General features: G+C 54.4%; 2 protein-coding genes across 4 annotated transcripts in view; both read left to right on the top strand.

Moving 5' to 3' along the window:
- Nucleotides 1-13,152, top strand: part of GRK3 (G protein-coupled receptor kinase 3) — a 60,271-nt gene extending 47,119 nt beyond the window's left edge. For 2 of the 3 annotated variants that reach the window (XM_042034776.1, XM_042034778.1), the window contains 8 exons: nt 55-155; nt 1,536-1,602; nt 2,055-2,150; nt 4,346-4,508; nt 5,251-5,387; nt 5,652-5,687; nt 6,329-6,442; nt 6,951-13,152. In XM_042034776.1, coding sequence (XP_041890710.1) covers nt 55-155; nt 1,536-1,602; nt 2,055-2,150; nt 4,346-4,508; nt 5,251-5,387; nt 5,652-5,687; nt 6,329-6,442; nt 6,951-7,112 — 876 coding nt within the window. In that variant the 3' untranslated portion in view covers nt 7,113-13,152. The remainder of the gene's footprint in view (nt 1-54; nt 156-1,535; nt 1,603-2,054; nt 2,151-4,345; nt 4,509-5,250; nt 5,388-5,651; nt 5,688-6,328; nt 6,443-6,950) is intronic. The other variant, XM_042034777.1, reaches the window with a different exon arrangement.
- Nucleotides 13,153-15,804: 2,652 nt separating this feature from the next.
- MYO18B (myosin XVIIIB) overlaps nt 15,805-27,729 on the top strand; it is a 53,979-nt gene continuing 42,054 nt past the window's right edge. Inside the window, 13 exon segments of the mRNA XM_042034686.1 lie at nt 15,805-15,899; nt 16,099-16,396; nt 16,490-16,600; nt 16,602-17,531; nt 17,767-17,833; nt 18,033-18,145; nt 18,323-18,499; nt 19,233-19,431; nt 20,043-20,185; nt 21,135-21,235; nt 21,673-21,736; nt 23,021-23,165; nt 26,812-26,976. Coding sequence (XP_041890620.1) covers nt 15,805-15,899; nt 16,099-16,396; nt 16,490-16,600; nt 16,602-17,531; nt 17,767-17,833; nt 18,033-18,145; nt 18,323-18,499; nt 19,233-19,431; nt 20,043-20,185; nt 21,135-21,235; nt 21,673-21,736; nt 23,021-23,165; nt 26,812-26,976 — 2,608 coding nt within the window.

The raw sequence follows: 27,729 nt of genomic DNA, 5'->3' as shown, positions 1-27,729 counted from the left end.
CAGAACACACCGCTTCCATCCTGGAATATCTCTTTGTACTTCCTTTCTCCACAGAATGTGGAGCTCCCGGATTCCTTTTCTCCCGAGCTGAAGTCCCTTCTGGAAGGGCTCCTGCAGCGGGATGTGAGCAAGAGGCTTGGATGCCAAGGAAGAAGGTAGGTGTTGTCTTCTCCTTGGACCTCTGCCTTGAAAAATTTCCACTTCTCTGTCAATGAGTGAACTCGTTTCAAGTGAAAATCTGCTTCCTGTTGTGCGGATTTTAATTTTGGAAAGAGAACATGAAAAAGTGCTGCTGCATGGAATTACATTTCAGCTTCCTTTGGTTTGGACATGTTTTTTGGACAATTTCTGTCCTTAAAGCCTTCCCCTGAGTTCCCTGCAGTCATGCTTGCATTGGGTGGTGTTCCTCCTTCTCATCCCTTGGTTGTTTTTCTGGTTTTGCCTGATCTGTTTTGGCATGAGATCATATGACTTGACTCAGACATACTGACAGGGAAAAATTTATTGCTTTTATTGTATCTGTAATGATAGGAGCATATTACATACAAAAAAACCCCCCAACCCAATCCCAAAACCACCCAGCAAAAAGCTGTGAATATTGCTGGTGTTGCCTGTGTCACTTCATTATTCTAAGGAAAAGAGCTTTTGTTTTGTTTCTTGACTACAAAACACTCCTTGCTCCTGCCAAGCTCACCTTGCTTGTAGCTGTTCATGAAATTGTTATCTCCTGCTTCAAAATCCAGTGTGAGACTGGGAGAGAAAAGGAGGGGAGTAAACAACTGTTGGGAAACTATTGGGGTGTGTGATAACAGATAATGGTCACACCTGAGCCTGGGGCTGGCTCCAATTCCAGTGGGAGATTTTGTCTTGGAGCACTCTTTGATAGCGACCCGAGATTGCTTTTCCCTGGGGCCTAACAAGAGTAGTTGATGATTTTCCCATAGAATTTGTGTAATGTGAAATGGTGTGGAGCAATGTGGTTATTAACAGGTAGTGATTGGGATCCGCCAAAGGATCCGTGTTTGGGATCTGACCCAGATCAGTGTTTGGGGCCTGACACAGATCCATGTTTGGGATCTGACACAGATCCATGTTTGGGATCTGACACAGAGCAGTATTGGGATCTTACGCAGATCCTTGTTTGGGATCTGACACAGAGCAGTGTTTGGGGCCTGACACAGAGCAGTTTTTGGGATCTGACCCAGAGTATTTTTGGGATCTGACACAGAGCAGAGTTTGGGATTGACACAGATCAGTGTTGGGATCTGACAAGAGAGGAACACTGTTTGCTGTTGGAAATGATGGAGTGCCATCAGGAGTTCTTGCCTGCCAGCCCTAGAGCACTATTCCAAGTGTTTCCACATGAAAATCTTCTCTCCTGTTGCTTACTGAAGAATTCTTACGTTTTTCTTACAAAAAAAGCATTTCCCCAATACTCTCAAGTGATAGAAATGTGACCTTTGAAGGCTTTGTATTTCTTGAATCCACTTGAAAAGCCCCTCCCTTTGTTGACTTCAGTCACTTCTGTTTTGCAGCGCACAAGAAGTAAAGGAACATCCTTTCTTCAAAGGCATTGATTGGCAGCAAGTCTATTTACAGAAGGTAAAGCATGAAGACAGTAATTTTGGCTTACTTGCTAAAGCACTGAAAGGAAAATAAACCCAAACAGGTACTGAGCAGAATACTCGAGGGTCGCAGTGCCCAGCACATTGCTCACTCACACAAATACAGGGAGGGTTGTTGATGAATATTCATTCCTACAGATCTTCCTGCTTGTTAGGGGTGAGTTGTTACATTTCTGGGGTCAAGTGACGTCATGGTTTCCTTTCCTTTGCTGTCTCTAAACTGGGGAGTTTTATCCCCAAATTTTTGAAGGAGCTTTAATTAAAAGAAGTGGCAACGACTTTGCACTGAAGTTTAATTCCAAGGGGGACACGCTGGCACGGTCGAGTGTAATCTGTGCAAAAAAATCAAAAGGGGGTGTGCATAACTACAGAATGGAGTTAAATAATGCCCATTAATTTGTCTTTGATGATGCTGCTTTTAATTTCTAGTACCCTCCCCCCCTCATTCCTCCCCGGGGAGAAGTCAATGCAGCAGATGCCTTTGATATTGGCTCGTTTGATGAAGAGGACACTAAAGGCATTAAGGTACCCAGCTCTCAGTGGTGGAGGGTGGCACTGGGACTGCTGTGCTTGGCTTTCCGTGTGTGTGTGTGTGTGTGTGTGTGGCATTCCTTTGCTTCAGGGCTCTGGATGTGCAAGGAATTCCTTCAGGCTGGGAAATTCAGTCTGTGCTGGTACCTTGGGCTGGTTCCCAAGTCCTCATGGTTTTAGATTAACTGAAGTCTACTTTTCTTACCCAAAAGTTTTATGGGATAAAGGAAATGTTTCAAATGGTCAGGAAGCAATTGGGAAAGCTTCAGATTTTTTAGAGTACCTTATGGTTTGTGTCTTTAAAAGCTGTGATTTATTTCTGGTGGCTTGGAGAAATGGAGCTAAACATTATTTTAACAGTTGAGTGGTCAGAGAGTGGTAGGGAAAACTCTTAAAAATGACAAACTATGTTGATAGTAACAATGCCATAAGTTAAAAAAAATGGTAAAAGAGATTTTCAGGTTCTGGTATTATCCAAAATGTAATGAGAATAATATAAATGATAAAAAAAGAGAAGTTAAAGCTGCTGGCCCCTTTGGGACTCACACGAAGGGGTGACCCCACTGTGAATTCCTCCACTCTCTGAAGTTTCCCTGGGACTTTGGACAGCAGGGCTTGGGGTCATTGCTCTTCATTGTTTTCATCCCCCATTTCTGCAGTAGATCAGACCTTGTTATTGTTATTACAGAAGTGAGTCAGGAGGGAAACTAATTGTTCTAAACTTTATAAGCAAAAAGCCCCATTAAGTACTCGCTGAGCCTAAAAAGGAGCTCGTCTGTCAGTGTCACCTGCTATGGTGACAGAAGCTGGCACAGAAAAGTGCACAGAGCCCAGGATGTTCTTTATCCCAGAAAATTCCATATTTTCAGCATCAATGTTAGCCTGGCAGGATTCCAGCCTCCTGTAATTCTGGAATGCCAGAATTCAGAGGAACATTTTTTTGCAAGGAGGAACCGGGCGGTCTTTTTATTTATTGAGGGGATCAGATATTCTCAATGAGATGATCTAGTGAGAAATCCTGTCACTTCATGTGAATTATCATCAGGTCAGTGCTGTGTCATCTCCAGTGTGAACTCAGAATCCCATAGCTCAGGCTGCCTATGGGATAAATTTACCCCTGGGGGTGAATCAGGGAGGGATAGCACGGCCTCCCCGGGTGTCACAGGCGTCCAGAGGGGACAGGATGGTTCCTGCCTGAGTCAGCTGCCAGCGAGGTGCCAGGAGCCCTCTCTGTTCAAGTTTGAACACCTTGCTCTCCTCCCTGCCCCCTGGGATTATATTTATCCTGCAGAATGTCCTGTGGCCCCGAGTAGAGCACGTGAGCTTTGGGGTTACGGGGCGGGGGGAGCCAGCAGGGGATGCCTGGGTCTTTTCCCCCTTCCTCGGGTGCCCCAGGGAGTCCTTGCAATTGCAGAGAGGTCTTCTTGGTGTGTATTTTCCTGCTGGGATGTGGCCATGGATCTCTGAAAAGGAGGAGAATATCTATTCCAGGAGTGTCTGGCCTGACTGCAGGAGGGGAATTAAGCCAGTGCTGCTCCTACAGCTGTTGGTGCTGCATGCACGTGGCTTTAAACCCCTCCAGGGATGGGCATTCCACCACTGCCCAGCTCAGTGCTGGACAACCCTTTGGGTGCGGAATTTGTTCCTAATTTTGTTCAGTGCAATTCAGTTTACATTCTCCAAGGATTAGTGGGGAAAAGAATCCTTATAGCAGGGAAATTGAGGTCTGCAGCACATGCTGATGAATTCTGAGGGTTAATTATTAAGAAAATAAAGCCAAGCTGTGGAAGCATGGAAGGCATTGCTGTGGGAAAGGTGTCTTATCAGTTATTCAGGGAATTTTTGTGCTGAGGAAGTTTTTGTGCAACAAAGTTAAGAATGCTGCTGCTTCCATTGGAGTAATTATTGAAATGTGAAGTCTAGAGAGCATTATGGGACAATGCTGAGGATTTTAGAGCTATCCATCCAAACAAGTTTTGAGCAGGTGGCCTGTTCTCTGCACATAAATTAATATCTTTGCTTCAATTAGTGTCTGTGCTTCTCTTGCTTGCATCTGTCTGTTTTGTGAAGGTTTGAGTTCAATCCATCTTGTCAAATAATACTGTTGCATGGGTAACTATTAACTGTTGGGGATAAGAATAGTGAAAGTTATTAAAATGATGGGTTTTTTGTTGTTTTTCTCTTGCAAGTTGCTTGATAGTGACCAGGAGTTATATAAGAACTTCCCTCTGGTAATATCGGAGCGTTGGCAGCAAGAAGTAGCAGAAACTGTTTATGATGCAGTAAATGCAGACACAGATAAAATTGAGGCCAGAAAAAGGGCTAAAAATAAGCAGCTTGGCCACGAGGAAGGTAATCTGTCCTTACACTTCTCTCATCTTTTGCTGCTAGGTAGTAATTCCTGGGTTTGGAGTTCCACAGTCTCCTGTTGCTGTCATTCCTGGGAGTTGTTAGGATTCGTTTGATCACTGTCGTGTTGCTTAAGATGTTTCTTAATGTTTTGAAATGCCGAATGATGACATCAGGCTTTGGAAAGAGATTCATGGAATCACAGAGTCCTGGAATGGTTTGGGTTGGAAAGGACCTTAAAGCCCATCCAGTTCCAACCCCCTGCCATGGGCAGAGACACCTTCCACCAGCCCAGGTTGCTCCAAGTCCTGTCCAACCTGGCCTTGGACACTTCCAGGGATGGGGCAGCCACAGCTTCTCTGGGCAACCTGTGCCAGGGCCTCCCCACCTTCCCAGTCTGTGGGATTTGATTTCCTGCCCAGGAGTTGGGAAGGGCCCTAGGAGGTTTTGCACAGCAAACTGCAGCTTGCACGGGGGTGTTGCATCAAACCCGCAAACTTTGGAGAGCAAATGCTTTTAATGAACTCCTCCAGTGAGATACTTCTTTAAGAGCCAAGTCCTGTCCTTGATCCCTGCTCTGCAGCCACAGCAGCTGTGTAGTTAGGGCAGAACTGGGGCTGTGTGTGTGATCTGAACCTGCTGAGGGCACGGCGGGTCCAGGGCTCCGTCCCCTCCTCACAGAGCTCACGCAGAATGCTTTAGGCTGCACCTCCTGTGGCTTTGCTAACGTCTCCTCTTGGTTTAGATTATGCCCTGGGGAAGGACTGTATCATGCATGGATACATGCTCAAGCTGGGGAACCCCTTCCTGACTCAGTGGCAGCGGCGTTACTTTTACCTCTTCCCCAACCGGCTGGAGTGGCGAGGAGAAGGAGAGTCCCGGGTGAGTGAGGGGCCCTGGGGAGCTGTGGTGGAAGGCAGCTGGAGGTGAGACACACCTGGAGTGCCCAGGGGTTCTCCTGGGGAAGGAGTTTTCTCTGAGTTAAAAGCCCAGTGGATTTGAGTAACTTCTCTCGAGTCTCACTGTAGTTAAGGGGTAGCTCACACTGCACAGAGGAGACATAAAGTTGTCTTGAGAAACCTGTTTGCTCTGTTTTGTCGTGTTTTTAAAGGATTTTGGTAGTTGATGGTGTTGTTTTTCATTTAGGACCTCTGGACTATTTATACAAAAAAACACAAACTGGTAAGGTGACAAATGCTATAGCATTTTGTTTCCAAGAAAATGCTATAGTGGCTGTAGTGTAGCCCAGCTGTGCTCATGTGCAGGGCAGATAAATTGTATATTTAAGTTAAGGAAAGGTTTGGAATTTAAGACATTGTGTCCTCTGCAGTCCATAGGGAGAGTTTTCCTGCACACTGCTGTGTATGTTCTCTTTGTCAGTGTTCAGTGCTGAAATATTCCCTTTCAGCTCTTTGAAATAGTAAGATTGGCTTTGGTTTTTGGTTTGTTTTTTTTTTTGTAATAACAGTAATGCTTGAAAAATGTATCAAATTATATGCAGCTCTTGAGGGGAAATAGTGAATATTCTGTTTGCAGACACACCTATTTGTAGATTCTTATTTCGTGCTGTCATTACTGGCTTTTAGAGCTGATATTTTGTTGTCACTATTGAAGCAACCAAGCCCCTTGTAAATCTCTCTTACCTTCCTGTCTATCTTTAGTTGATGACCCAGCCTTCAGAAATAAATGTTTGTGTAATGACTCTTAATGTTCATAACTTCATTCATGTGGGTAGTCCAGGAAAATGAGGTAGTGGCTTTATTTGATGGGCAACAGGTGGGGTTTTTTTCAATTAATTCTCTGCTCTTTTGCACATGCTGCAGCAAAATCTGCTGACAATGGAACAAATAGTATCTGTTGAAGAAACACAAATTAAAGATAAGAAATGCATCTTACTGAGAATTAAAGGAGGAAAACAGTTTGTCCTACAGTGTGAGGTAAGACTTGTTTTTTGATAACTTGATCAGATTGTTTTGCATATGATAAACAATTGACAAGTTTTTCAGGTCATCCTGTTGCATGTTAACTAAGGCACTTGGTGAAGCAGAGCTGAAGTGTTTATCACAGTCGAGTTTTGAAAGCAGGAAACCTGCAGCTGTGCCAGTTCCTGTCATGGATTTCAGTGGTATTTGGGCCAAAACGAGTTCAGTTTATTAAATAGCTAAAAGCTCCCAAACTGCTCAAACTCCGTGTGCTCCAAGGGCCTCGTTGGCTCATGTGTCACTGTGGGGAGCTGCTGTGTGGAAGGGGGAAGTGCTCAAGTCCTCAAAACATTGTACCAGCCTTCGTTGGGGTGATGGAGAAGCCAAGGGCTGCGCGTGGGCAATACCCAAGTTGCTCATTCCTTCGGAAAATTAAAATAACTTCCCTAAAGTGCTGTCTGAGCGAGAAGATGCTGTTGGCCGCGTAGGATGAAGTGCCAAACTGCTTCTGTGTCTCTTGCAGAGCGACCCCGAGTTTGTTCAGTGGAAAAAAGAGCTGACAGAGGCTTTCACTGAGGCCCAGAGGTTGCTGCGCCGGGCTCCAAAGTTCCTCAATAAATCCCGCTCCACAGTCGTAGAGCTCTCGAAGCCCCCGCTCAGCCACAGGAACAGCAACGGGCTGTAGGAGACACCGACCACGTCCCCACAGGGAGAGCTGCTTGGTGAACCTGCAGAGTGTCCCAGAATCCTTGTGAATGAATGACTTTGTGCAGTCCTGGACGCGGGATGTGCTCGCAAGAGGAGGAATTCGATGTTTACAGCGTGGGATCACGTCAGGACTCTGTCTCCGGAGGCTGTGCAGACTGCAAGGGTGGCGGGGGGGAGACCCTGCCCCTGGAAGTCACCAAGCGGAGAGGCTGCTCCTTGCTCCCACGCGTCCCCACCCCCGGCGGGGCCCGGCCGAGCTCCGTCCCTCTGGAACTACTGATGGAAGGAAGAGGCTTTTCCCTGCCGTGCCCTGGCTCGGCGGCCCCGGGCCGGGGCTGGCGCGGGTGCTGCTGGCTGGGTGACGCTCCCGCGGTGGCACCGACGGAGCCGGAGCTGCCGCCTGGCCGTGGTGGGTGCCCCTCACTCTGTCGTGTTGCCGTGTCCTTCCCGACCATTACTGCTGACTCTCTGATAACCTTGCTCCATACTGCTGATGATCAACAGTGTGACTCTGATGCACTTCAAAGTACTGAATTCTAACTGTCCTGTGGTTTAAATGTTATTGCTACTTCATGGGAGCGTTGAACTCGAATTATTCCCTGGGTTTGTTGTACTCACTAATAGTAGCTACCACCGTTTTGCTTCTTCTACGTATATGCAGTACTATAACTGACACAATAGAGTAATAATTTGGTGAAGAGGAATTTATGGTAGCTTCATCTAGTGCTCTGTTGTATAAATTGACTATTTTAGCACAGTTTTTAAAGAGCAGATTCCTTTTGACAAGTTTACAGTGAACATAAAGACAGTTCTTTTCCATTTCAGGTCAACTGCACTTTTTAAAAAATTAAAAAGAAATGATTCAAATCCAGTGCATTGTAGAGCATGTGCTGGGTTCCGGTGTGTGTGGGTACCTCGGTACGTATTCCGGATCACTCCTCAGTCCTGGGACTCGGGATCCTCCTCTGCTGTACACAGGCGTGTTCCCATAGCATAGAAATCCCCAGAAATCCCCAGTTCCCCCTGGAGCCCGGCCCAGGAGGTTCGTGCACATATCACAGCTCAGCTTGGGAAAAGATCTCTCGTTTTCTGTTCTGAAGAGTTCAAACTGCCCACATTGAAACCAGTGTGGGAAAAGTGAGAGTGGAACTGACAGAACGAGCTGATCAAATGCTGGGTTTATGGTAATTCTGCTTGGGGCATCAGGTGTGTTGGGTGGAAGGTCTTGCTGAAGGAAAGGAAAATCCCGAGCTGCCCCACAGCTTCCAGCTGGGACACAGCTTCCAGCCCTGGGTGTTGTGGTGGTTTGTAAGAGAGAGGTCATGGCTGAACTTAGCTTTTTGTCCAATTCAGTGAACACCTTAGAGAAGGTTTTTCTTCCCAGCTACAGAGGTACAACTCTCCCAGTCCCTGAAGACAGTGGAGCTGTGCCTGTGTAAGTGGGAGCAGAAGTTGTGCGTGGTTTGTCGAGCGTGTGTGGCTGTCAGATCACCACAGAGTTCCTTGGAGAAAAGTAGTAAAAGTGGCTCTATTTGCTTCTGCATGGGGGCTGGGTTTGCTGCAGAGCTTGTGCAAACCTTGACTGACCACCTGGGGCTGCACCAAAGGGAAAATGCATTCTGGAAAATACCCCCAGTGAGTCAGTGGTTCCTTTCCATGATTTTTTTTTCCCCCCCATTTATTTTCCAAATTATTCTGTATAAAGAGTACCAGCCTCTCTGTCATTCCTGTTGAGCATCTCAGCTCCTCTGTAAGGAGCAGTGTCAGAGGTGATTGGTCAAAGGTTGTGTTTGATGATCTTGGAGGTCTTTTCCTACCTAAATGATTCCATGATTCTGTGTGTGGTATTTAACAAGTGTTTGGGATAGAAAATGTCCCATCCCGCTGGCTGTGGTTCAGCTTTCCCTACAATACCATGCAATGCTCGTATTTTCCTCCTTGATTTAGAAAAAATCTCTCTCAGATGGTGTAAAAACCTGCTCACAGTTCTTGTGTAACTTGTTTTTACTTTCTTAGTCCCTGATCAGTTCCATTCTTCTCCTTCAGTTATTTTCCATGGCTGGGTTTCACTCTCACTCCCTGTCAGCAGATTCCGGTGCCGATGTCAGGGAGGGAGGAACAGGTCATCAGCTGGGAAATTGTGCCTCAAACCCAGAGATTTTGTATGAAATGAAGGCTGTGTATTGACTTAGGGTAATACATCTATTTTGGAATGTGATGGAGTTGGGATGGCCCCGGAATACCCTCGTTATCCTGGTCCTTGCTGCCCCATCCCGATGGGAGAGGCAGGAAAAGATTTGGATTTCTTTAGCCAGCTGATTTATTGGCAGTTTAAAGTAGCTGTATTTTTTTGACTTGTATCCAACTGTGCAGCTAGGAGAGGAGAGGTTATCACAGGGACAAACTCCCGAACGAAGCTGGGATCCCAGTAAGAAACGAGGGCTCTCTGTGGAAGTGACTGGATGTGCTGGTGTGGAGGGAGAGCTTGAATTGCTCCCTCCAAACCAGAAAAATCTGGGATACTGCCCCAGACTGCTCCTTCCTGCTGTAGGAAGCAGGGTCTCTGAAGTTTTTGTTTTGGACAAAGATTTCTGGTGGTGTTAATTTGCAGGAGGGTCTTTGTGTGTTTAGGAACCCCTCGTTTATTCGGTAATTACGTTGCAAACTCATGAAACCTGTTAAAGAAACACTTACTGTGGGGTGTTTTTTGTGGTTTTTTTTTTTCCAATCCTTCATCCAAGTGTTGGCCATCCACTTCTCCAAGTGTAAAACTTCTTCCTCTTAGTTGTGTTTGAGCTTTTTGTGTTCTTGTCCCTGGTCCAGTAGAGCCTCAGCTGCAGGCTCACGGATTCTTCCCAAAATGCTGCTGTGAGAGAAGCTGGTGTAATGCTGGAGTGGATCCAGCTGGGATTGACATTCCTGGTATGTTCCCCCACCCCCCAGCAGGCTTCAAAAAATCTTGGAATAGGCTAATAATAGCTGGAAGTGTGTCTGGGAAGGGAAGCCTGGCAGGTAGGGAGAGCAGCTCCGGGGATAGACCTGGGCTTAGCCACATTCGAGTTTCCCTCAATTTCTTGGGGCTGTCCTGAGCAGGGCCAGGAGTTGGACTCTGATGATCCTTGTGGGTCAGGATATTCCATGATTCTGTGACTCAGCACCTCCCTTTTGGAAACGCAGTGGGAGTTTTGCCTCTCCCACTTCCATCAAGGGGTGAAAACCCAGAAATTGAATTGTGAGGTTGGGTTTGGCTTTGAGATATATCAGGTGTTTGCAGCCCAGTGTGGAGGAGGTGGAAACGCTGCTTTGTGCTAAAAAAGGCTTGTTCTGGTTGTGCTCCTGCCCGTAGTGGACACTGCTGGTGGCCAGAGGAGCTCTCAGGGTTGATGTTCCCTGAGCAGGACCAGCCCCAGTTCTGGGGTGACTCGGCATCGTCATCCCTCGGGTTTACAGTGAACCAGCTCATGAGGAGTGGAATCCCTGGAGCTCTGAGTTGCTCTTTCCCTGGCAGCTGGTCAGCTTTAGGACCAGGTTCCTTGATTCCACGTCCATATCCATGTCCCGTGGCCGTTGGCACGGCGGTGTCACCTCCCAGCACGTGGCAGTGACACAGCTCCTCTGCCTCTGAGGTGTTTGCACCTGAAATATCCCTGGAGGAAGGACTGTTTGAAGTGTACAGTAGACAGTAAATAATTCTAGTTGAGTTGATTAATGAAAGGAATGAGTCAGTTCTACGAATTAAAGAGAAAAAAAAAAATCTGAAAAGCGTATTTTGACAAAGCATAGTATTAATTTTAATATTGTAAAAAAAAAAAAAGGAAGATATCTAAAATATACAGAGAAGATATGTATATCCAAATGTCTGAGGAGTTTCAAGATAATCTACTTTTGTTTCCTGTTAGTTTCTATTCCATGGTGTACATATTGTGTGGATGGAACATTGGCTGTTTTAATACTGTTGTTAAATTGTATTTTTATTTTGTGTTAAACTAATCATCACAGACTCAGCTTTATTTTGTTTATGTAAAGGTTGCTATGCTCTGTAGGTATAAACCTGAGAATTCTATTTTAACAGAAAAAGCATTTTATATTATTTATTAAATACATGTTTCTCCAACTTCTGACATTCCACAGAATTTCTGCTCCATATGTGTATGGAAGTGGCAGCTCCTTTCAAGCAGGATCAGCCAGCTTTATTCTGTTTTTCATGACAAAGTGGGGATAGATTCCCTGAGGCTGTGCAGCCCTTCTCTCCCAGCACAGGGACTCCAGGCTCTGTCAGGACCATCTCAGGTAGCTCCTGAATGCAAAAACACCTGGGAAGCTCCTGCAAATCCACCCCTCAATGTGGTATTTCCGAATTTCCCCTTTATCCCTCAGCATTCCCAGAGCAAGCGTTTTATTCACAGGAGTCTGTGCTGAGTTAATGAGAACTAATGACCTAATTAGGAGCAAGGAGTCACCTTGGTGTTTGATCCAGCTCAGCCATCAGGGAATTGCAGAGCTCCATCATTCCGAGGGGAAGGAGTGAGCGGAGGGAGAGCCTGGACCCAAAACATTCTTACTGGGGCTGGGTTTGGTGTTTGAGGGGGATCAGTGATCCTAAAAAACAGGATCCTGAGGCAGGAGCAGTGCCTGTCCCATAGCCAGGGCCAGGGCAGGACCCTGCTTCGTGTCACATCCCAGGAGGGGAGTGGCTGCCCCGGGACCCTGCAGGGACTGTCCCTCGGGGGTGTGGGGAGGGTGACCCCCAGGCAGGACCCCCCTGTGGTGCCACTGCTCCAGGAGCTGCTTCTGCTGGGCACATCTGGGCACATCTGCAGAGTCAACCCCGGCACCCCCATCCCCAGTGAAGTACAGAAATAGCCCTAAATTTATCAGTTCCTAAAAATAGTTCCAGTTGCGAGCATGGCCTGTGAGTTTGAGGAATACTTGAGGTGGAACGTCGTGTGCTCTTGAATTTCCACCTGCTCTGAATTTCTGCCGTGGTGGGGCTGGAGGTGTGTTCTGGTCAGGGCTGATCCCCGTGGCTTTTCCGGGGTTAAATGTGGCATTTTCCTGCTGCTGAAGTTCTCTCCTTGCTGAGGAGCTGCCTGGGGCAGGGAGGGATCTCTGCTGTGCTCACTCTGGAGCAGTCTCTGCCTTCTTTCCCGTTTCCCCCTCTGATCCCATTGGATTTTGGGGTGAGCTGTAGCCTGAGGTGTTCCTGGAAGGGAGGGGGGAGCTGGTGGTGGGTGAGACTGTGCTGGTGGCATTGTGGCTCTTTAATGTCACCCCTGCAAAGGTGCCCTGGTGGGGACAGTGCTGAAGCTGCTGGCCTGGGGTGTGTCCAGGTGGGGCTTTGGCAGAGAACCTGGGGCCAGGTGCAGGAAGGTGGCTTTGTCCAGGGCCAGGTCTGGTCTGGGTTTGTGTGACACGATGTGTTTCCAGGCTGGAAAAGGAGATGGGGTGAGGTATGGGCTGGGAAGAGGCTTTCCTGTTGGTAGCAGGCATCTTCTGCCTGCTCCCAGACAGTAGATGTGGGCGAGATGGCACAAAAAATGCGTGTGAAAAACAGAATAAAGCAGGAACATCCTCGGAGAGGGGATTTGTGAGCACTCCCAGTGCCTCACTAGGTCCTTCAAAACAAAAAGGAGCAGATTCACACGAACAGCTACTCGTGATGAAGGAAACGATCGAAAAGAGAACCTGTCCAAAATGTGTAATGAATGGTAAGCAAAGCCAGGATCTGTAAATAACTTTAGATATTGTATCGATGAGATCATTCCTTGTTTTATGTACTTGGCTCTTTCCATATTTATTGTGGGGAGGAGGGTCCCGGTGCCTGTGAGCTGTGGCCTCGCTCCTCACGGACTGTCCCGGAGTTTACAGCCCCGTCGTGGCGGGTGTGCCACCCTCGGTTCTTGCCGCCAGTATTTTTTTAACGGATTATTTTGGCACAGCTAAGCTGCTTCTGTGTGTTGGTCAGTACAACTGCTCTCCTACGACCAGACCCCAATAAAAACCGTCCTTTGCGTGTGTGCCGGCGCCTCGTTCTTTCCGTGTCACCTGTCCCTTGCTGCTCCGGCCATGAGGCTGTACTGGGCCGTACTGGGCTGTACTGGGCTGTACTGGGCTGAGCAGCTGCCTGCAGGGCACAGCTGGATGGAGCCCACGCCCCATTGCCCCACTGCCAGGTAAGTCCCTTCACTCCCCCAGCCCTGTGCACTGCGTTTGTCCTGGTTTTTCCGAGGGACACACCGGCCGTGTCCTGCGGCTGCGGCGGTGCTGGCTGTGCCAGGAGGGCCTGGAGTTGTGTGATAGGTGACCAAGGGTGGCTTTCTGCAGTGCCACCTGGGAAGGATCATAGAAAGTGCGTGTCCTTGTGCTGTCCCGGGTGGAATTGGGGTTGGTGAGATGCTTGGGCCAACCCTCAGACTCCTGCCAGGTGACTCCACAGTGACAATCCCATTTCCTTTCTTACTCCAGAGCTGTTCTGGCTGTGGGTGTTGATGCCCTGGGTGTGTCAGATGTGGAGCAGCCGAGGTGGGGACATTGCACCTTTGCAGCTCAGCTTGGCCTGAGCTGGTGACCTGTACCCTGACTGGCTGGCTGTCGGCTGCTGGGGCATGTGGGACACAGGTCCTGCTGGGCCCGGGGGGTCACCCTTTACCCCGTGTGGTCACCACGTGTCCACTCTGCTGCTCCCCTCCCACCTGCCCTGGCCGGGTGCTGACCACGCTGGTGTTGGTGCCAGGGGCTATTTTGAGCTCTGTTCTCAGGTCCTTCTCCAGCTCGGCCCCATCTCAGGGCGGGGGGAACTGGGGTGCTCTGGGGAGCCCCGTGCTGGGCTCCCAGCACAGAGTGTCCCCTCGGGCAGCACCAGAGTGCCCTGGATGGGCTCACACCAAACCAGAGCGGTTGCCCCGTTTCTTTGGGGTGCAGTGGTGTGCACCGGGGGGGGGGGGGGGGGCACACACAAACAGTGTGTGTGTGTGGGGGCACGGGTGACACACGTGTGCTGAGGAGAGCACAGGTGACACGCGTGTCCCAGCCGGTGCAGAGGCCAAGGAACAGGAGGGCCCCGCGGTGCCTCTCCCCAGCCGAGGCCCCGGTGCCACCGCCGCGGGTATTTTTAGCAGTGACATGTGTCACCTCAGCTGCCACCGCGGCGGGGGCGGGGGGAGGCGGCTGCTGACCCTCTCGGCGCTCCCCGCGCTGCCGCCGCCGCCGCTCTCGGCTCGCCGGGGTCCCGCGGAGCCCGGTGCTGGTGTGGGACATCAGCTCCCTGCTCCCACCGCCCCCACCAGGTACCGGCGCTCGGGGGAGGGCTCTGGGTGGGGGTCGGGGTCCGGTCGGTGCCCCTGGGCCGGGAGGGTTATTTTTAGTTGGGAATGGATGGCGATAGAGGCAAGCCCCGGCTCCGAGGGCGGCTGTGCTGCGGAAAGGAGCACGGCAGGGCAGCGATGGGAGCGGGGCTGGGGACGGGGACGGTGCTCCCTGCCCTGTGCAGGGTGGTGGCTGGGGGACCCCTCAATGGCCTCGGCTCCTGGCACGCACCAGGGTGGCAGCGGGTCCCAAATAAGGACCAGACCCAAGCGCCCGCGGCCCAGCTGGGGCTGCATCCTGAGCGAAGGGAGCGCAGTGCTGGTGTTGGTGGTCCCGGGGCCCCCCGGTGCCATCCTGGGTGCTTGGTCAAGGCACGTCCCCTCCGTGCCTCAGTTTCCCCGTGTGCCGGGCAGGACGGAGGGTCCCGCTCCGGCCGGGGGGTGACAATGCCCTGTCGCTCCCCCCCTCCGGGCTCTGCGGTGCCATCGGGGCCAGTTCTGCCGGGGCCGGGGAGCCCGGCCGGGGGGACAGCGCGGGGGCAGCGCCGGTCCCTGAGGCCACGTGGCGCTCGGGGCAGCCGCCCGGGAAGGCAAGTGACATTCCCCAGCCCGCTCCTGGCCGCTCCCGCGCTCCTGCCCTTTACTGTACAAGGAGATGCGGCTGCCGGGGAGCGCAGCAGGGCCGGGCGAGCCCCGACGCGCTCGGTGCATGAATGATCCCGACAGGTGAAGCCGGGGTCAGCCCCAAGTGGGGCACGGACGGGCTCCTGCGGCCACCCAGCCTGGGGCCGTGGGGTCCCACCATCACCCCCGTGCCACCAACCCTGTGTGCCACCACCTCGCCACGCTGCCTGATCGCTGCCAGGGCTGGAGGTGGCCGCTGGTGGCCGTGTCCCCCCTAACACTGCCACACCACCCCGTCCCCTGCCGTGCCGCGAGCTCAGGTGGGCAATGCCCGGCAAGGTCACGGTGCTGCCGGCGTGGCACAGCTCTGGGGCCAGCGGCAGCCCCTGGCTAACTCTCTCCTCTCTCTCTGCGCGGTGTGTCCCCACGTGTCTCCGCACAGCACCGTCCTGCCTCGCCGCCACCATGGCCATCTCCTCGCGCCTCGCGCTCTGGGAGCAGAAGGGAAGTCTCGGTCCAGGCTGGCACTGGTGGTGTTTCGGGGCTGGGTGCTCGGGCTGCCCGGGGGCTCAGTGCTGGGGGGGTGTCACTGCAGCAGCCCCCGGGGTCGCATCCCCACAGATCCCTGTGCACTCCCTTGTGCTCTGACCCCCAGGCTCTGGGCTCCTTCACAGCCTCAGTGTTCTGGTTTGAGTGATTTTTGCCTGCCTGGGTGAGCCTGGCAGGCGGCTGCAGGGTTTGATGCTGGTGCTGCTGCTGGGAAAGCTGCAGGAAGTGGGGCTGGTTTTGGCCTGGAGCCTGGCTTGGAGGGACCTGCGGGGCTGCATGTGGCTGCGGTGATGCTGGAGCTGCTTCTTGCCTGGCTGCAGCCAGGATGGTTCCTCCTGTGGCCGTGCCGGGGCTGCTGGCACAGAGCAGAGCTGGCAGCACTCGTGGGCTCCTGCTGTGCCAGCCTTCAGGGGCTGCACCAACCTGGGCACTTCTCTCTGGGCTTTTCTTCTCAGTTCTTCTGCTCCCACAGCATCCCTGACCCAGCGTGGTGCCCACGGGTGCTCCGTGGCCTCGGTGGGAGCCTGGGCAGTGCCTCAGCCTGAGCAGGGTGCTGCTGCCACTAACGGGATGTGCTGGCTCCTGTCTCTGTGCCTGCCCTGTGACCCACCTCTGCTCCCACAAACAGATCCGTGACGAGGACCGGGGGCCGCCCCCGTCTGCACCCCCCCTGCTCCTGTCGGTCATCCCAGGGGGGTTCATCAAGCAGCTCGTGCGGGAGACCGAGCAGGAGGCCAAGGCGGCGCGGCGGAGGAAGGAGAGCAGGGTGGGCACCAAGGAGGAGGTGAGCACTGAGGGACCCCACGCAGCACCGGGGGGCTGGATGTGCCCGGGTGTCCCCAGGTGTCACAGCCGGCTCCTCTCCTTTGCTTGGCAGCCCGTGGGGAGGGACGGCGAGGCCCGAGCCGGGGACGGCCCCGCTGCCCGAGGAGGGGGGGCCAGCGAGGGGTCACTGCGGAACGGGCTGAAGGCTGAGGGGCAGGGGGGCAAGGGGGTCACAGCCCCCCCCCCACAAGGAGCTGCCCCCTGAGAAGGCTGTGCCGGGGACCATCCTCAGCAAAAACCCTGCCCCTGCACCTGGCCCAGCAGTGCCTGCCCCCAAACCAGCAGAGACACCCCCAAAAAGAGCAGAGACCCCCCGAAAACCAGCAGAGACACCCCCCAAAAAAGCAGAAACATCCCTCAAAACAGCAGCACCTGCTCCCAAACTGGTGGAGGCACCCCCAAAAAGAGCAGAGAACCCCTGCAAACCAGCAGAGACGTCCTCAAAACCAGCAGAAACATCTCCCAAAACAGCAGAGGCTTCCTCCAAACCATCAGAGACCCCTCGTCCAGGGGCTCCCAAGGTGGGAAAGCCATTCTGCCCTGGGAAGACCCCTAAAGACCCTTGCCTGGGGGGCAGCCCCCCAGCTCCAGCCCCTGCATCCAGCCAGGGCTCCCAGCGTGGCAACAAAGTCCCAGTGAAGGAAGGGGACACGCTCAAGGGGACAGTCCCCAAGAGCACCAAGAAGGAGAAGGGGACGCCCCCGAGGCACGAGGAGCCCCCAGCCAAGGTGAAAGCCCAGAGGGAGCTGTTGTCAGCCAGGAAAGAGCCAGAGAAGATGAAGAAAGATGTTGGAGGTGGCAAGAAGGAGCCAAGGGAGATCAAAAAGCCTGAAAAAACCACAAGCAAGTCAGAGGGGCTCAAGGGGGAGCCAGGAGGAATCCAAGAGAAGTCCACAGATGTGGGAAAAGAGGTGGGGAAGGTGAAGGAGGAGCTGGGAAAGGGTAAAGAGATGCTGAAGGAGAGCAAAGGGATTGGCAAGAGCACAGACAAGGACCAGGCTAAAGAAACATTGGGAAAGAGCAAAGAGATGAGCAAGAACACGGAAAAGGACCAGGATAAAGAGGCATCAGGCGAGAGCACGGACAAGGACCAGGTAATGTGTCGGGGTGTTATCTGGGGTTTTGGGGCCCTGATGAAGTTTTCTGGTTTCATGCAGCTCTTCCCGTTCCCCTGGGCTGGGCTGGGCCTGGCAGGAAGGTGGCCCCGGGCCTGGATGGGCAGCAGAGGGGCAGGAGTGTGGAATTGTCCCTGTCCGTGGGGCAAAGGCAATTTTGTTCAGCTCAGTTTTCCTCCTGCTCCTGCCCAATTCCCCTCTCTCCTCCCTGCAGGCTCCGAAAGACGTTTGGTACGAAGCAGAGAAGGTCTGGCTGCTCCAGCAGGACGGGTTCACGCTCGGTAACTCTCCTCCCTCTGCCCTGGCTTTCCAGCGCCGGGGATGAGACGTGTCGGGAGCAGGGCAGGCTTCCGGGTGCCGTGCCCGGCTGTGCCCCGCTGGGGCCGGGGTTGGATTTGGCCCCTTGGCCTCTCCCCACGCCACAGCCAGCTCTGCCCTGGGCTGCCCCACTCCAGGGATGCTCACCAGCCTCTCGTTCAGCCACACAGCTGAAGCCAGACGTGGGGACACCAGAGCTGCCGGTGGGGAGGGTGAGAGTGCGCCGGGACGAGGACGGCACTGTCACCGAGGTGGACGAGGACAGCGTGCAGAGGGTGAGCCCCCTCCCCAGCCTGGGCTGGTGCAGGGACGAGAGTCCCGGTGCAGGACAGTGCCTGGGCACAATGATGCTTCTGCTTCTGGCTGTGCCCGAGGTGTCGCGGTGCCAGCGGGGCTGGCACAGCCCTGCCGTGACAGCAGAGCTCGAGGGGTCTCTGCCTCTCGTCCCGCAGACCAACCCCCCCAGCCTGGACCAGGCCGAGGATCTGGCGGCGCTCATCAGCCTCAACGAGTGCAGCGTCATGAACACGCTGCGGCAGCGCTTCCGCGCCCGCCTGCCCTGCACCTACGCGGGGCCCAGCCTGGTGGCCATCGCCACCGGCCCCGCGCCCGCCGGCAGTGCCGCGAAGGTGAGAGAGGGGACCTGGGGCGGCGGGATCTCCCGTGGGAAGAGGCCACCAACCCCCCTGGGGACAGTGGCGGAGGGCGCCGGGCGCGGCGGGGCCGGCAGATGGCACCGTGAGACCGTCACAGTGCGGGGACAGCCGGGGCCGGGGATGCTCTGGGGACGTTCAGGACCGGGGATGCTCAGGGGACGTTCAGGACCGGGGATGCTCAGGGGACGTTCGGGACCGGGGATGCTCAGGGGACATTCAGGACCGGAGATGCTCAGGGGACATTCAGGACCGGAGATGCTCAGGGGACGTTCAGGACCGGGGATGCTCAGGGGACGTTCGGGACCGGGGATGCTCAGGGGACGTTCAGGACCGGGGATGCTCAGGGGACGTTCGGGACCGGGGATGCTCAGGGGACGTTCGGGACCGGGGACGCTCAGGGGACGTTCAGGACTGTGGTTGCTCTGGGACACTCGGGACCCGGGTTGCTCTGGGGACGTTTGGGATTTGGGATGCTCTAAGGACGTTTGGGACTTGGGAATGCTCTGGGGACACTCAGGACCGGGGATGTTCTGGGAGGAGGATGCTCTGAAGATACTGATGGCCAGGAATGCTCTGAGGGTGCTTGGTCTTGGGGCTGGGGGTGCTCTGAGGACACAGTCTCGGGGGTTCTGCACCCTGAGGTGTGAATGCTTTCAGGATTTTCTCCTGTTTGGGATGTGCTCTGCCACTCTCTCCCTGCCTGCAGGTTCCCAGGGGCAAGCGGGACAACCTTCCCCCGCACATCTGCTCACTGGCACACCGAGCCTACAGGAACCTGCTGATGCAGCGGCAGGACCAGGCCATCGTCCCCCTGGGGCACAGCGGGGCCGGCAGGACCCGGTGCTGCCAGAGTGCCCTGGAGTACTTGGTGGGCACAGCGGGCAGCCTGGACGGCAGGGTCTCAGGTAGGGGCAGGGTCTCAGGTAGGGGCAGGGTCTCAGGTATGGGCAGGGATGGCACTGGATGCTGGGCAGAGGCAGCACATGGAGGGGGCAGGCTGGGGGCACAAAAACCACACCAATCATGGCCTGATTTGTTTCCCCTGCGGTGGCTCCTAAGCAGCCGGTGTGGCCACGACTGCCACTGTCCCCGTCCCAGACTCAACAGATTTGCTGTTTTGACAAACACCGGCGTGAGCAGCAGGAGGGAATTACTCGAATGACTCCGGTGCTTGGGGCAGTGCTTTCCCACCTGCTCGGGTTACTGGTGATGCAGGAGGGAGCGTTGCTCAGCAGGCAGTGGCTTCAGAGGGCGTGGCTGGATTTTGGAGCTCTCTTGGGTACACCGTGCTCTCGCAAAGGACTGAGGGGTGGCCTGGAACAGAGTGGGCAGGCTGGGCAGGCTGGCACATCCCCTTCCTGTCAGCGTACAGCCGGTGTGGGATGTTGGCCCCATGCCTGGCCAGTTCCCCAGTGCTGGGACAGACCCTGGGAGGAGCAGGCAGAGGTGAGGCAGGAGGAGATGACTCCTCCAGAGCTGCAGGGGGGTTGAGGGGGCTCTGGTGGTGGTTTTGCAGTGGAGAAGATCCAGGCGATGTTCACAGTCCTGGGAGCCTTTGGCTCGGTGACCACCAGCCACAGCAGCAGCTCCACGCGCTTCTCCATGGTCCTGTCGCTGGATTTCAGTGCCACCGGCCAGGTCACTGCTGCACACCTCCAGGTACCTGTCACCTGGTGGGATGGGAGGGCTGTGGCTGAAAATGGGGGTCCTTGGGGTGGGGATGAGCCACGCCTGTGCTGCACTTCCCAGCCAGGCTGGGCATGAGGAGCGACGCTCTGCTCCCTGCTCCCCTCCCTGCTCCCCACCCTGCTCCTAAACCAGAGGTGACCAAATGGCCCCTGAGCAGAAGCTCTGTCAGCAGCGTGGCGGGGTCCCCCAGCCTGTCCCCATCCCTGGCAGGGAGCTCGGGGCAATGCTGAGATGAAATGTTGATGAGGAAATGTATAATTCAGCGTTTCATTAGCAGCACCTCACGGCCGCCTGGAGCTGAGCCTCAGAGGGCTTTTATCACCGTCAGGGCTCTTATCAAAGGCTCTTTAATCAGAGCTGCCCGTGCCTCTGGGCCTTGTCTGAGGGAGGAGAGGGCTGGAGCCTTGTCTGCTCCTGGGGAGCACCAGGGCTTCCCACTGCTGTCCCTGCTCTGCCCTGGGCACCCGCAGGGAGCCAGTGGCCCGGGAGAGCTGTCCTTGTGCAGGAGTGGGGATGTCCCCATTAGTACCACTGGAACCATCCTGGGATGTCCATGGGACAGTCTGGGATGGGGACCCCCAGCTCTGCAGAGACTCATTCCTGGCCCCAGTGCTGGTACTGAACACCTTCGGCAAGGCTGGAGCTGAGCTGGGCTTATCTTAAGCCCAGGCAATGACTTACCCCGATCCTGCAGCATCTTCCTGGGGCCGCGGCACTGCCCAGACCTCTGGAAACTCAGAGGGACCATGGGTGTTGCTCTCATGCACTGAAGCGTTGCCCCTTGGTGCCTGGGGCATGATTCAGCTCCTGCTTGCACAGCCCCCAAATCCAGCTGAGTCCCTGCAAGGAGAGATCCAGCCCCTCCCTGGCAGGTCCCAGGAGCATCTCCTCATCTCCCTGTCCCCTTTTCCCTCCCCAGACCTTGCTGCTGGAGAGGGCCCGCATTGCCCAGCAGCCCGACGGAGAGAGCAGCTTCAACATCTTCCCTCTGCTGCTGGCGGGGCTGGATGTGGCAGAGAGGTGGGTGTGAGGCTCCCACAGCCCTGGGCTGTCCTGGGATTCCCCCTTTATACCCAAATTCCCTCCATCAATGGTTTTGAGACCCCCCTGATGAGAGATTGTGAGAGCAATTGCATTAGTGGGGCTGCAGGGATCTTGCTGCACACAGAGAGATTTTCTGTGAAAGGGAGGTGTTTCCTGGTGCTTTTTTGCCCCTCCACTAAAGCTGAAATTGGGGTGATAAATGGGATCGAGGTCCCTTTCCCTCTCACTTCTGGTTCCACCCAAGCTGTGTCCCCAGTGAAGGCTCCTGGTGTGCCAGCTCATGTCCCTGCACGGGGCAGTGCTGTCGTGGCCTGTCCCATCCAGGTCCCTCCGATGGTGCTGTAAAGGGGGCTGGGGGTGCTGGGGGCAGGCAAGGGGGGAGCTTGACTCTCTTTTTCTGTGCCTACTCCCAGGACGATGCTGCACCTGCACCAGGTGGCTGAGAGCAATTCCTTTGGGATCAAACCGTTCACAAAGGTAGGGAGAGGGAAATGCTGGAGTCTTGTGCCCCTCTGCCGTGGGTTGCTGCAGGGCACCCCCTTTGTCACCCCCAGTTAGAGGAGTCCCTGGCTGCTGGGTGGGTGACTCGTGATGATGCCATTGTGCTGGGAGCATGGAGGGGAAGGAGGGAATGTTGAGATGTGAGGAAGGGGCTGCCTGAACAGCCCCCAGCACCCCTCTGACAGCCACAGGGGAGCTGCTGGGACTGGGGCTGCCCTGCCTGGGATCTCTGCTTGGGTTTTTCCACATGCCACAGCCACCCTGGGAACACATCCTGCTGCTCCAGGGTCACCTACACCCAATGTTCCCCTGCAGCAGCAACTCCCAGCGGCAAGAGCATCCTTTTGGGCAGCCCAGAAGGTGAATTTTAGGGGTTAAAGCTCCACAGCTGATTCCCAGCCCCAGCCCCTCATTAGTCTGAGCTGTTTGCAGAGCCCCAGCAGATTGTCCACGAGCCAAAGCGCGGGGATGAATCGCAGCAATTTGCAGTTACATCATCTATTGATGAATCCAATATTCCATCTTCATTAGGGAGCTCCTGCTCCGCCTCGGCAGCCAAAGGAATCTCCTGCTGGAGCAGCAGCTCCAGGGAGGGCACAGCGAAGTCCTCACCCTGCTGATGCAGCAGGCTTGCGTTCAGAGATGGGGTTTTCCCCTCCTTTCACAACTCTGATTGCTGGGGATTTGCCATCCCAGCACGGATGGTTTTCCCCAGTCCTTGCCAAGGAGGGATGCTGCCCGCTGGAGCCAGTGGCTCCTGGCCCCACGGAGCAGCCCCAGCTCAGGGACTGCAGGAGGGGCTGTCTGTGGTGGAAGGTGGCAGGTGAGGCCCTGCTGGTGGCCGGGAGCTGCTCAGCTCTGGGCAGGTGTGTTTGGTGAGGAGTGAGGGGATGGGGCTGGATGGGCAACCTGGGCTGTGGAAGGTGTCCCTGCCATGGCAGGGGCTTGGAATGACATGAGCTTTAAGGTCCCTTCCAACCCAAACCATTTGGTGATTCCACGATATAAAGCATCCATCTCCAGCTGCTGCTCTGTAGACACTCCTGAAGCGGGAATTACATGTCCTTGTCCGATGAGGTGGTGTACCCAGCTTGCTCCTAACACCAGGCACCCGAGGAACCTGCCAGCGGCTTCTCCACTTTGTCCAAATTTTCCGAGAACCCCTTGCTGTCTTTCCTTGCTGTCCTGATGGTTTCGCTCTCCCTTCTGTCGGGCACAGTGCCCAGCACAGTGACATCCCCTGGCTCTCTCCCCCTGCAGCCCGAGGACAAGCAGAGAGCCTCGGTGGCCTTCTCCCAGCTCCGGGCTGCCATGGGCACGCTGGGCATCACCGCAGAGGAGCAGGCGGCCGTGTGGCGCATCCTGGCCGGAATCTACCACCTGGGAGCTGCTGGAGCCTGCAAAGGTACGGGGGCTCCTGCCTCTGCTTCCCTCACACCTTGTTTCTGTGCTTGGAGCGGGCAGGGAGCGTGTCCTAGCGGGGACCAGGGGTTTTTGGGATGCAGGGAATGGGGAGGTGTGCGGGGATGATGCTCATCCTGAGGCTGTTCATCTGTGGGGGCTCCAAGCTTTTCATTGCTCTTCCTCCACGGTGGGATGGGGGGTGTTGGTGTCCTGCCCTGTGGGGACTTCTGGAGCAGGTTTGTCCTTGCCACATGTGGACGGGGCAGGGGCTGCTGGGTGTCACCTCATGCCAGCTCCTTAGGAAGAACCTGTGGGTGACTCCTTCATTGGCACGTTGTCCCCAATGACACCACGAAGGGACAGCTTCAGGTAGCACTAATGCTATCATCTCTTGAGTGTCTACCACAGTAACTGAATTATAACAGGCTGAGTCTGGATGAAGATTGTATTTATAGAGACTTTGTTAATACGGGCGAGCAGAAATTGCCTTATCCCTTGCAAATTATTTTAGGACGTGCTCTAACCCATTTTGGAGGCAGCCACATTGATTTACACACTTCAATTTATGAGGGCTGCACAAAGGCTGCCATAAACCAAGCCATAGACATTTATAAACGTCTCTGCAGCATGTCATAACACATCTTATGGTAATTTATGCCATTAATCATTTATTAATTATTTTAAAAGGATAGATGCTGTCATGACTTACAGTGAGTTCTCTTTTCGCCTTCTTTCTGGTGTTCTCTTTCCTCATCTCCATCTACCTTAATGCCCTTCCAGCTTTTATAGATGACCCTGTGGGCGCAGGCCGATGAGTGTCAGAAGGCTCTTGGCCAAAAAAATTTGGAAGTCCTTCTGCCCTGTGAGTTTTCAGGAGAGCAGATTTTGGAGAGGTGTCTCGTTTTGGGAGTGCCCAGCTCAAGGGCAGGTGGAGGAATGATCGCAGGGAGCTTTTCTTTGCTCAGACTTCCTGCACATCCTGTCCTCAGCCCTCTGTAAATCAATCTGGGAGGGAATCGAGTGCTGGATCCAACAAATCCTGCTCAATTCTTGCAGCAGGGACAGGAATGGGAGTAGCGGATCCAGGCAGGGCTGCGGCTCCGAGCGCGCTCGGGTGTGGGATTAACAAGCAGAGCATGTCTCAGTGTCACTCACTCTGGTATTGATTCCCCCACCGTGTGTCAACAAAAGGGGAGGAATGAAAGGAAATATGGATAAAAAATGGATCAAAGCCGGATGGAGCAAAAGTCTCAGTGGGGGCGACGACTCTTTTAATGTGGTTAAACCTGTCTCCCGATAGCCATCTCTTCCCTTCCCCTTTCATGCCCTTTGATGTTGTGTATTCCAAATCCTCTCCTTGAAATCTTGCCGAAGGGAGCCTCGGCACTCGTTTTCCAGGGCATTCAGGAGCTCAGCCGGGCGCCTCCTCCATCCCCATCCACAGCCACGGCCCCGGCACGTGTTAAACGGGCCCCAGAGTGGGCTAAAGGCACCTTTTTCCCTTCTCTCCTCACCCGTCCAGTATGTGCGGGAATAAACCGGGAGGGAACAGCACCACCTCTCCCTGGCTGGGGGTGGGAAATGCATTTGCAGCTACAAAAACACTGAGAAGAAAAGGTTGAATTTCAAAAGCTCGTTCTGCTCCATCCCGGTGTCAGCCCTCCCCGCTGCCTTTGAAACGTATTAGAGCAGCTCTTTCAGTGGGAAAGCAGCCTGGCAGCTGGAGGCCAGCGGGGCACCCCGGGCACCATTCACCTGAGTGCTCCAGTCCCTTTGTGGGCTGCAGAAAATCCCCTGTTTTCATTTATTTGCTGCCTCTGTAAGCGGGAGGGAGGTTTGGGGCGCAGCGGGGCTGGCGTTCCGCTCGCTCCCACGCTGTCCTTTTGCTGGCTGATATCAGAATAAACCATTGTGGCTCCCAGCTCCCTGGGGGCTTCCCACCACGCACCTGTAACGGAGGTGGCCGCGATTCCAGCCCTCCTGGTGCTGCCACAGGTGTGTCAGGAGTCAGTCGTGGTCAGGAGTCACTGCAAACCCCATGGCACAGCGAGGCTGCTGCAAACCCAACCTCCTGAACCCCTCTGGATGGAGGAAAACCACAGGGCAGGAGGGCTGGAACCTGCTGGAGGACATTGAGCTGCCTAAAACCATGCAGAGGTCAGGGGCACCAGGGCAGCAGGAGGGATGGGAGTACCCAGACAGCCAGGGGCCAATTTTGGGGTCAGTGAGACCACCTGCAATAGGCCGGGGTGAGTGCTCAGGCTGCTGGTACGTGGGGGCTGCTGTTGCCCAGGAGCTCCTGCACAGACCCACGCCTGTGGCATCATGTCCTGGAAGGCAGGAAAAGGAGCATCCCTGTTTCTGACCCAGGAAATTGGGCATTGAGTGGTTTGGAGAAGGGCTGGGGCTGTAGAAGGAGAGGCTGAGCTGTCCCTGTGTTTTCCTTCTGCTTCTCTTAAATATTACCTGGGCCAAAGTAATTCCTTTCAGGTTAAAGTCAGTGAATTTTCCATGGTCACATCACACCCAGGAGGGCCACGTGGAGCTGCTGCTCGTTGTAGTTTATGCAGGGTGAAATGGTGCCTGGGGATGCCCAGGGCTGAGTGGACCCCCTGGTTTGTCCCAGGGCTGCTGCAGTGGGCAGTGTGGGATACTGGAATGGGCAGTATGGGATGCCAGCCAGGTCTGTGCAGCCCTGGCCCCCCAACCCCTCCACTCCCTGGCAGGCAGAGCTTTTGTGTCTGACAGGAATCAGTGTCTGTCCAGCCAGCTCAGACAAGAACAAGTGGGAACAGAATAAATCAAAGCCTGGAGCGTTGAGGCAATTCCTCCGCCTGCTCCAGCACAGCCCTTGATGTTGGAGTCCTTCAGTCAGCATAGGAAATACTGGGAAAGGATCAAAGGGGAAGGGAGAGGGCGGCTGACTCTTGTGGGTGTGCTGTGAACCACCCCCAGGCATCGAGCCCTGCTTTGTGCATCCCCTCGGCCAGGAGTGGGTCCCCCATGGAGTTGCCCAGGATGTGACCACCTCTCTCTCTCCATCCCACACCCTCTCCCCACCACCAGCCACCAGCTGTGTTTTAAGGGCCCATTTTAGCTGTGAGCCCCCTGAGCTCCTCATCACCCCCCGAGCACCCAAAAGTGCCACCCTGAGGTCTCTGGGTGACTTTGGCTGCTGCCATTTGTGCTCATCCCCCGTGTTCCTGAGCTGTGCTGCCCGGCTGCCTCCACGACACCTTTCTGCCCTGGATCTGTAAAAGGATTAATCCTGCAGATTACTTCCCTATTGATTTTAATCATTAAGCTGGAATCATTATCACCGGGTGTGAGCGATGTGCAGAGCTCTGCTCGTGGGGAGGAACCTCTGCTGCCGGCTGGAGGGACAGCAAACACTGCTGGGACCCTGAAAGGTGATCCCGGATTTCGAGGGATTGGTTTGTAATCCCATCAACTCCCATCAACTCCCATCAGCTCCCATCAACTCCCATCAACACATCTGCTGCTTTGCTCCGTCATGTAGTTCACCTGGTCCCCGACTTGCCTCGGATCATTTTGATTTTGGGGCAGCACGAGGGAGGGGGTGGGAGGTTTTTGGTGATGCTGAGGCAGAGCTGGCCGTGGCTGAGCCCCCCGTGCCCCCTCCCCAGTTGGCAGGAAGCAGTTCCTGAGGTTCGAGAGCGCCAGCCGCGCTGCCGAGGTGCTGGGCTGCGACGTGGAGGAGCTCGGCACCGCCGTCTTCAAGCACCACCTGAGGCACATCCTGGCGCAGGTGACAGCCCGGGGCCGGCCCCCAGCAGAGGAGAGCCCGCCAGGTACTGGGATGCCCCATCCCTTTTTCCTTTATTTCTGTAGGAGAGGGAATGGTGAGGCAACGTGTCCTGTTCTTCTGGCCCAATTAGGTTGTTAATAAAATCATTAACTGGGCTGTGTCACGTCGCTGCCCTCAGCTCTGCAGCTGCCCCTGCCTGACTCTCCTTAGGGACACATGAAGTCAGGTGAATTTGGATAAGTGATGTGGCTTAAACACTGTGAGAGCTCTGCTAGAAAAATGGGGAAAAAACCCCAAACTCCACGAATGGAGCTGAGCTGGTGTTGTGTCCTGCAAGGAGATCTGGATCAGGGATTGTGCTGCTGAGCCACTACAAACCTTAAATTAATGTACGGATCTAATTCATGGAGGCAGATCCAGCATGTGCAAGGTGGGAGGGTGAGATACTGCCTGGGTTTCAGGTCAGCCTTCCCACACTCCTTGAAGGTTGGACTTGATGATCCTGGAGGTCTTTTCCAACCTTGATGATTCCATGATGCTCAGCAGCAGCAGAATTCCAGCTGGGCCCAGCAAGTTCTCCTGATAAAAGTGAGAGCCTGAGGAAGTGGCCTTTGTCATGGCAATAGCTGTATTCCTTAAATCCTCGTGAGGCAGGAGAGGAGCCGAAGGCAGGCGGGGGGAGTGGGATGTGCAGGGGCGATGCTGTGGAGCCGTGTGGGCTCTCCTGCACTGAATCCAGGGAATCCCAGGCCCCACCTCAGCTCTGAGCAGGCTGAACTTGGCTGGAAATAAATGT

This window comes from Corvus kubaryi, unplaced genomic scaffold (assembly GCF_017639235.1).
Source record: "Corvus kubaryi isolate FWS band 111438036 unplaced genomic scaffold, C.kubaryi_AGA036_p1.0 37382, whole genome shotgun sequence".
Classification (NCBI taxonomy): Eukaryota; Metazoa; Chordata; class Aves; order Passeriformes; family Corvidae; genus Corvus; species Corvus kubaryi.
Note: the sequence above shows the minus strand (reverse complement) of the source record. Positions and strands in the feature narration are given on the sequence as shown.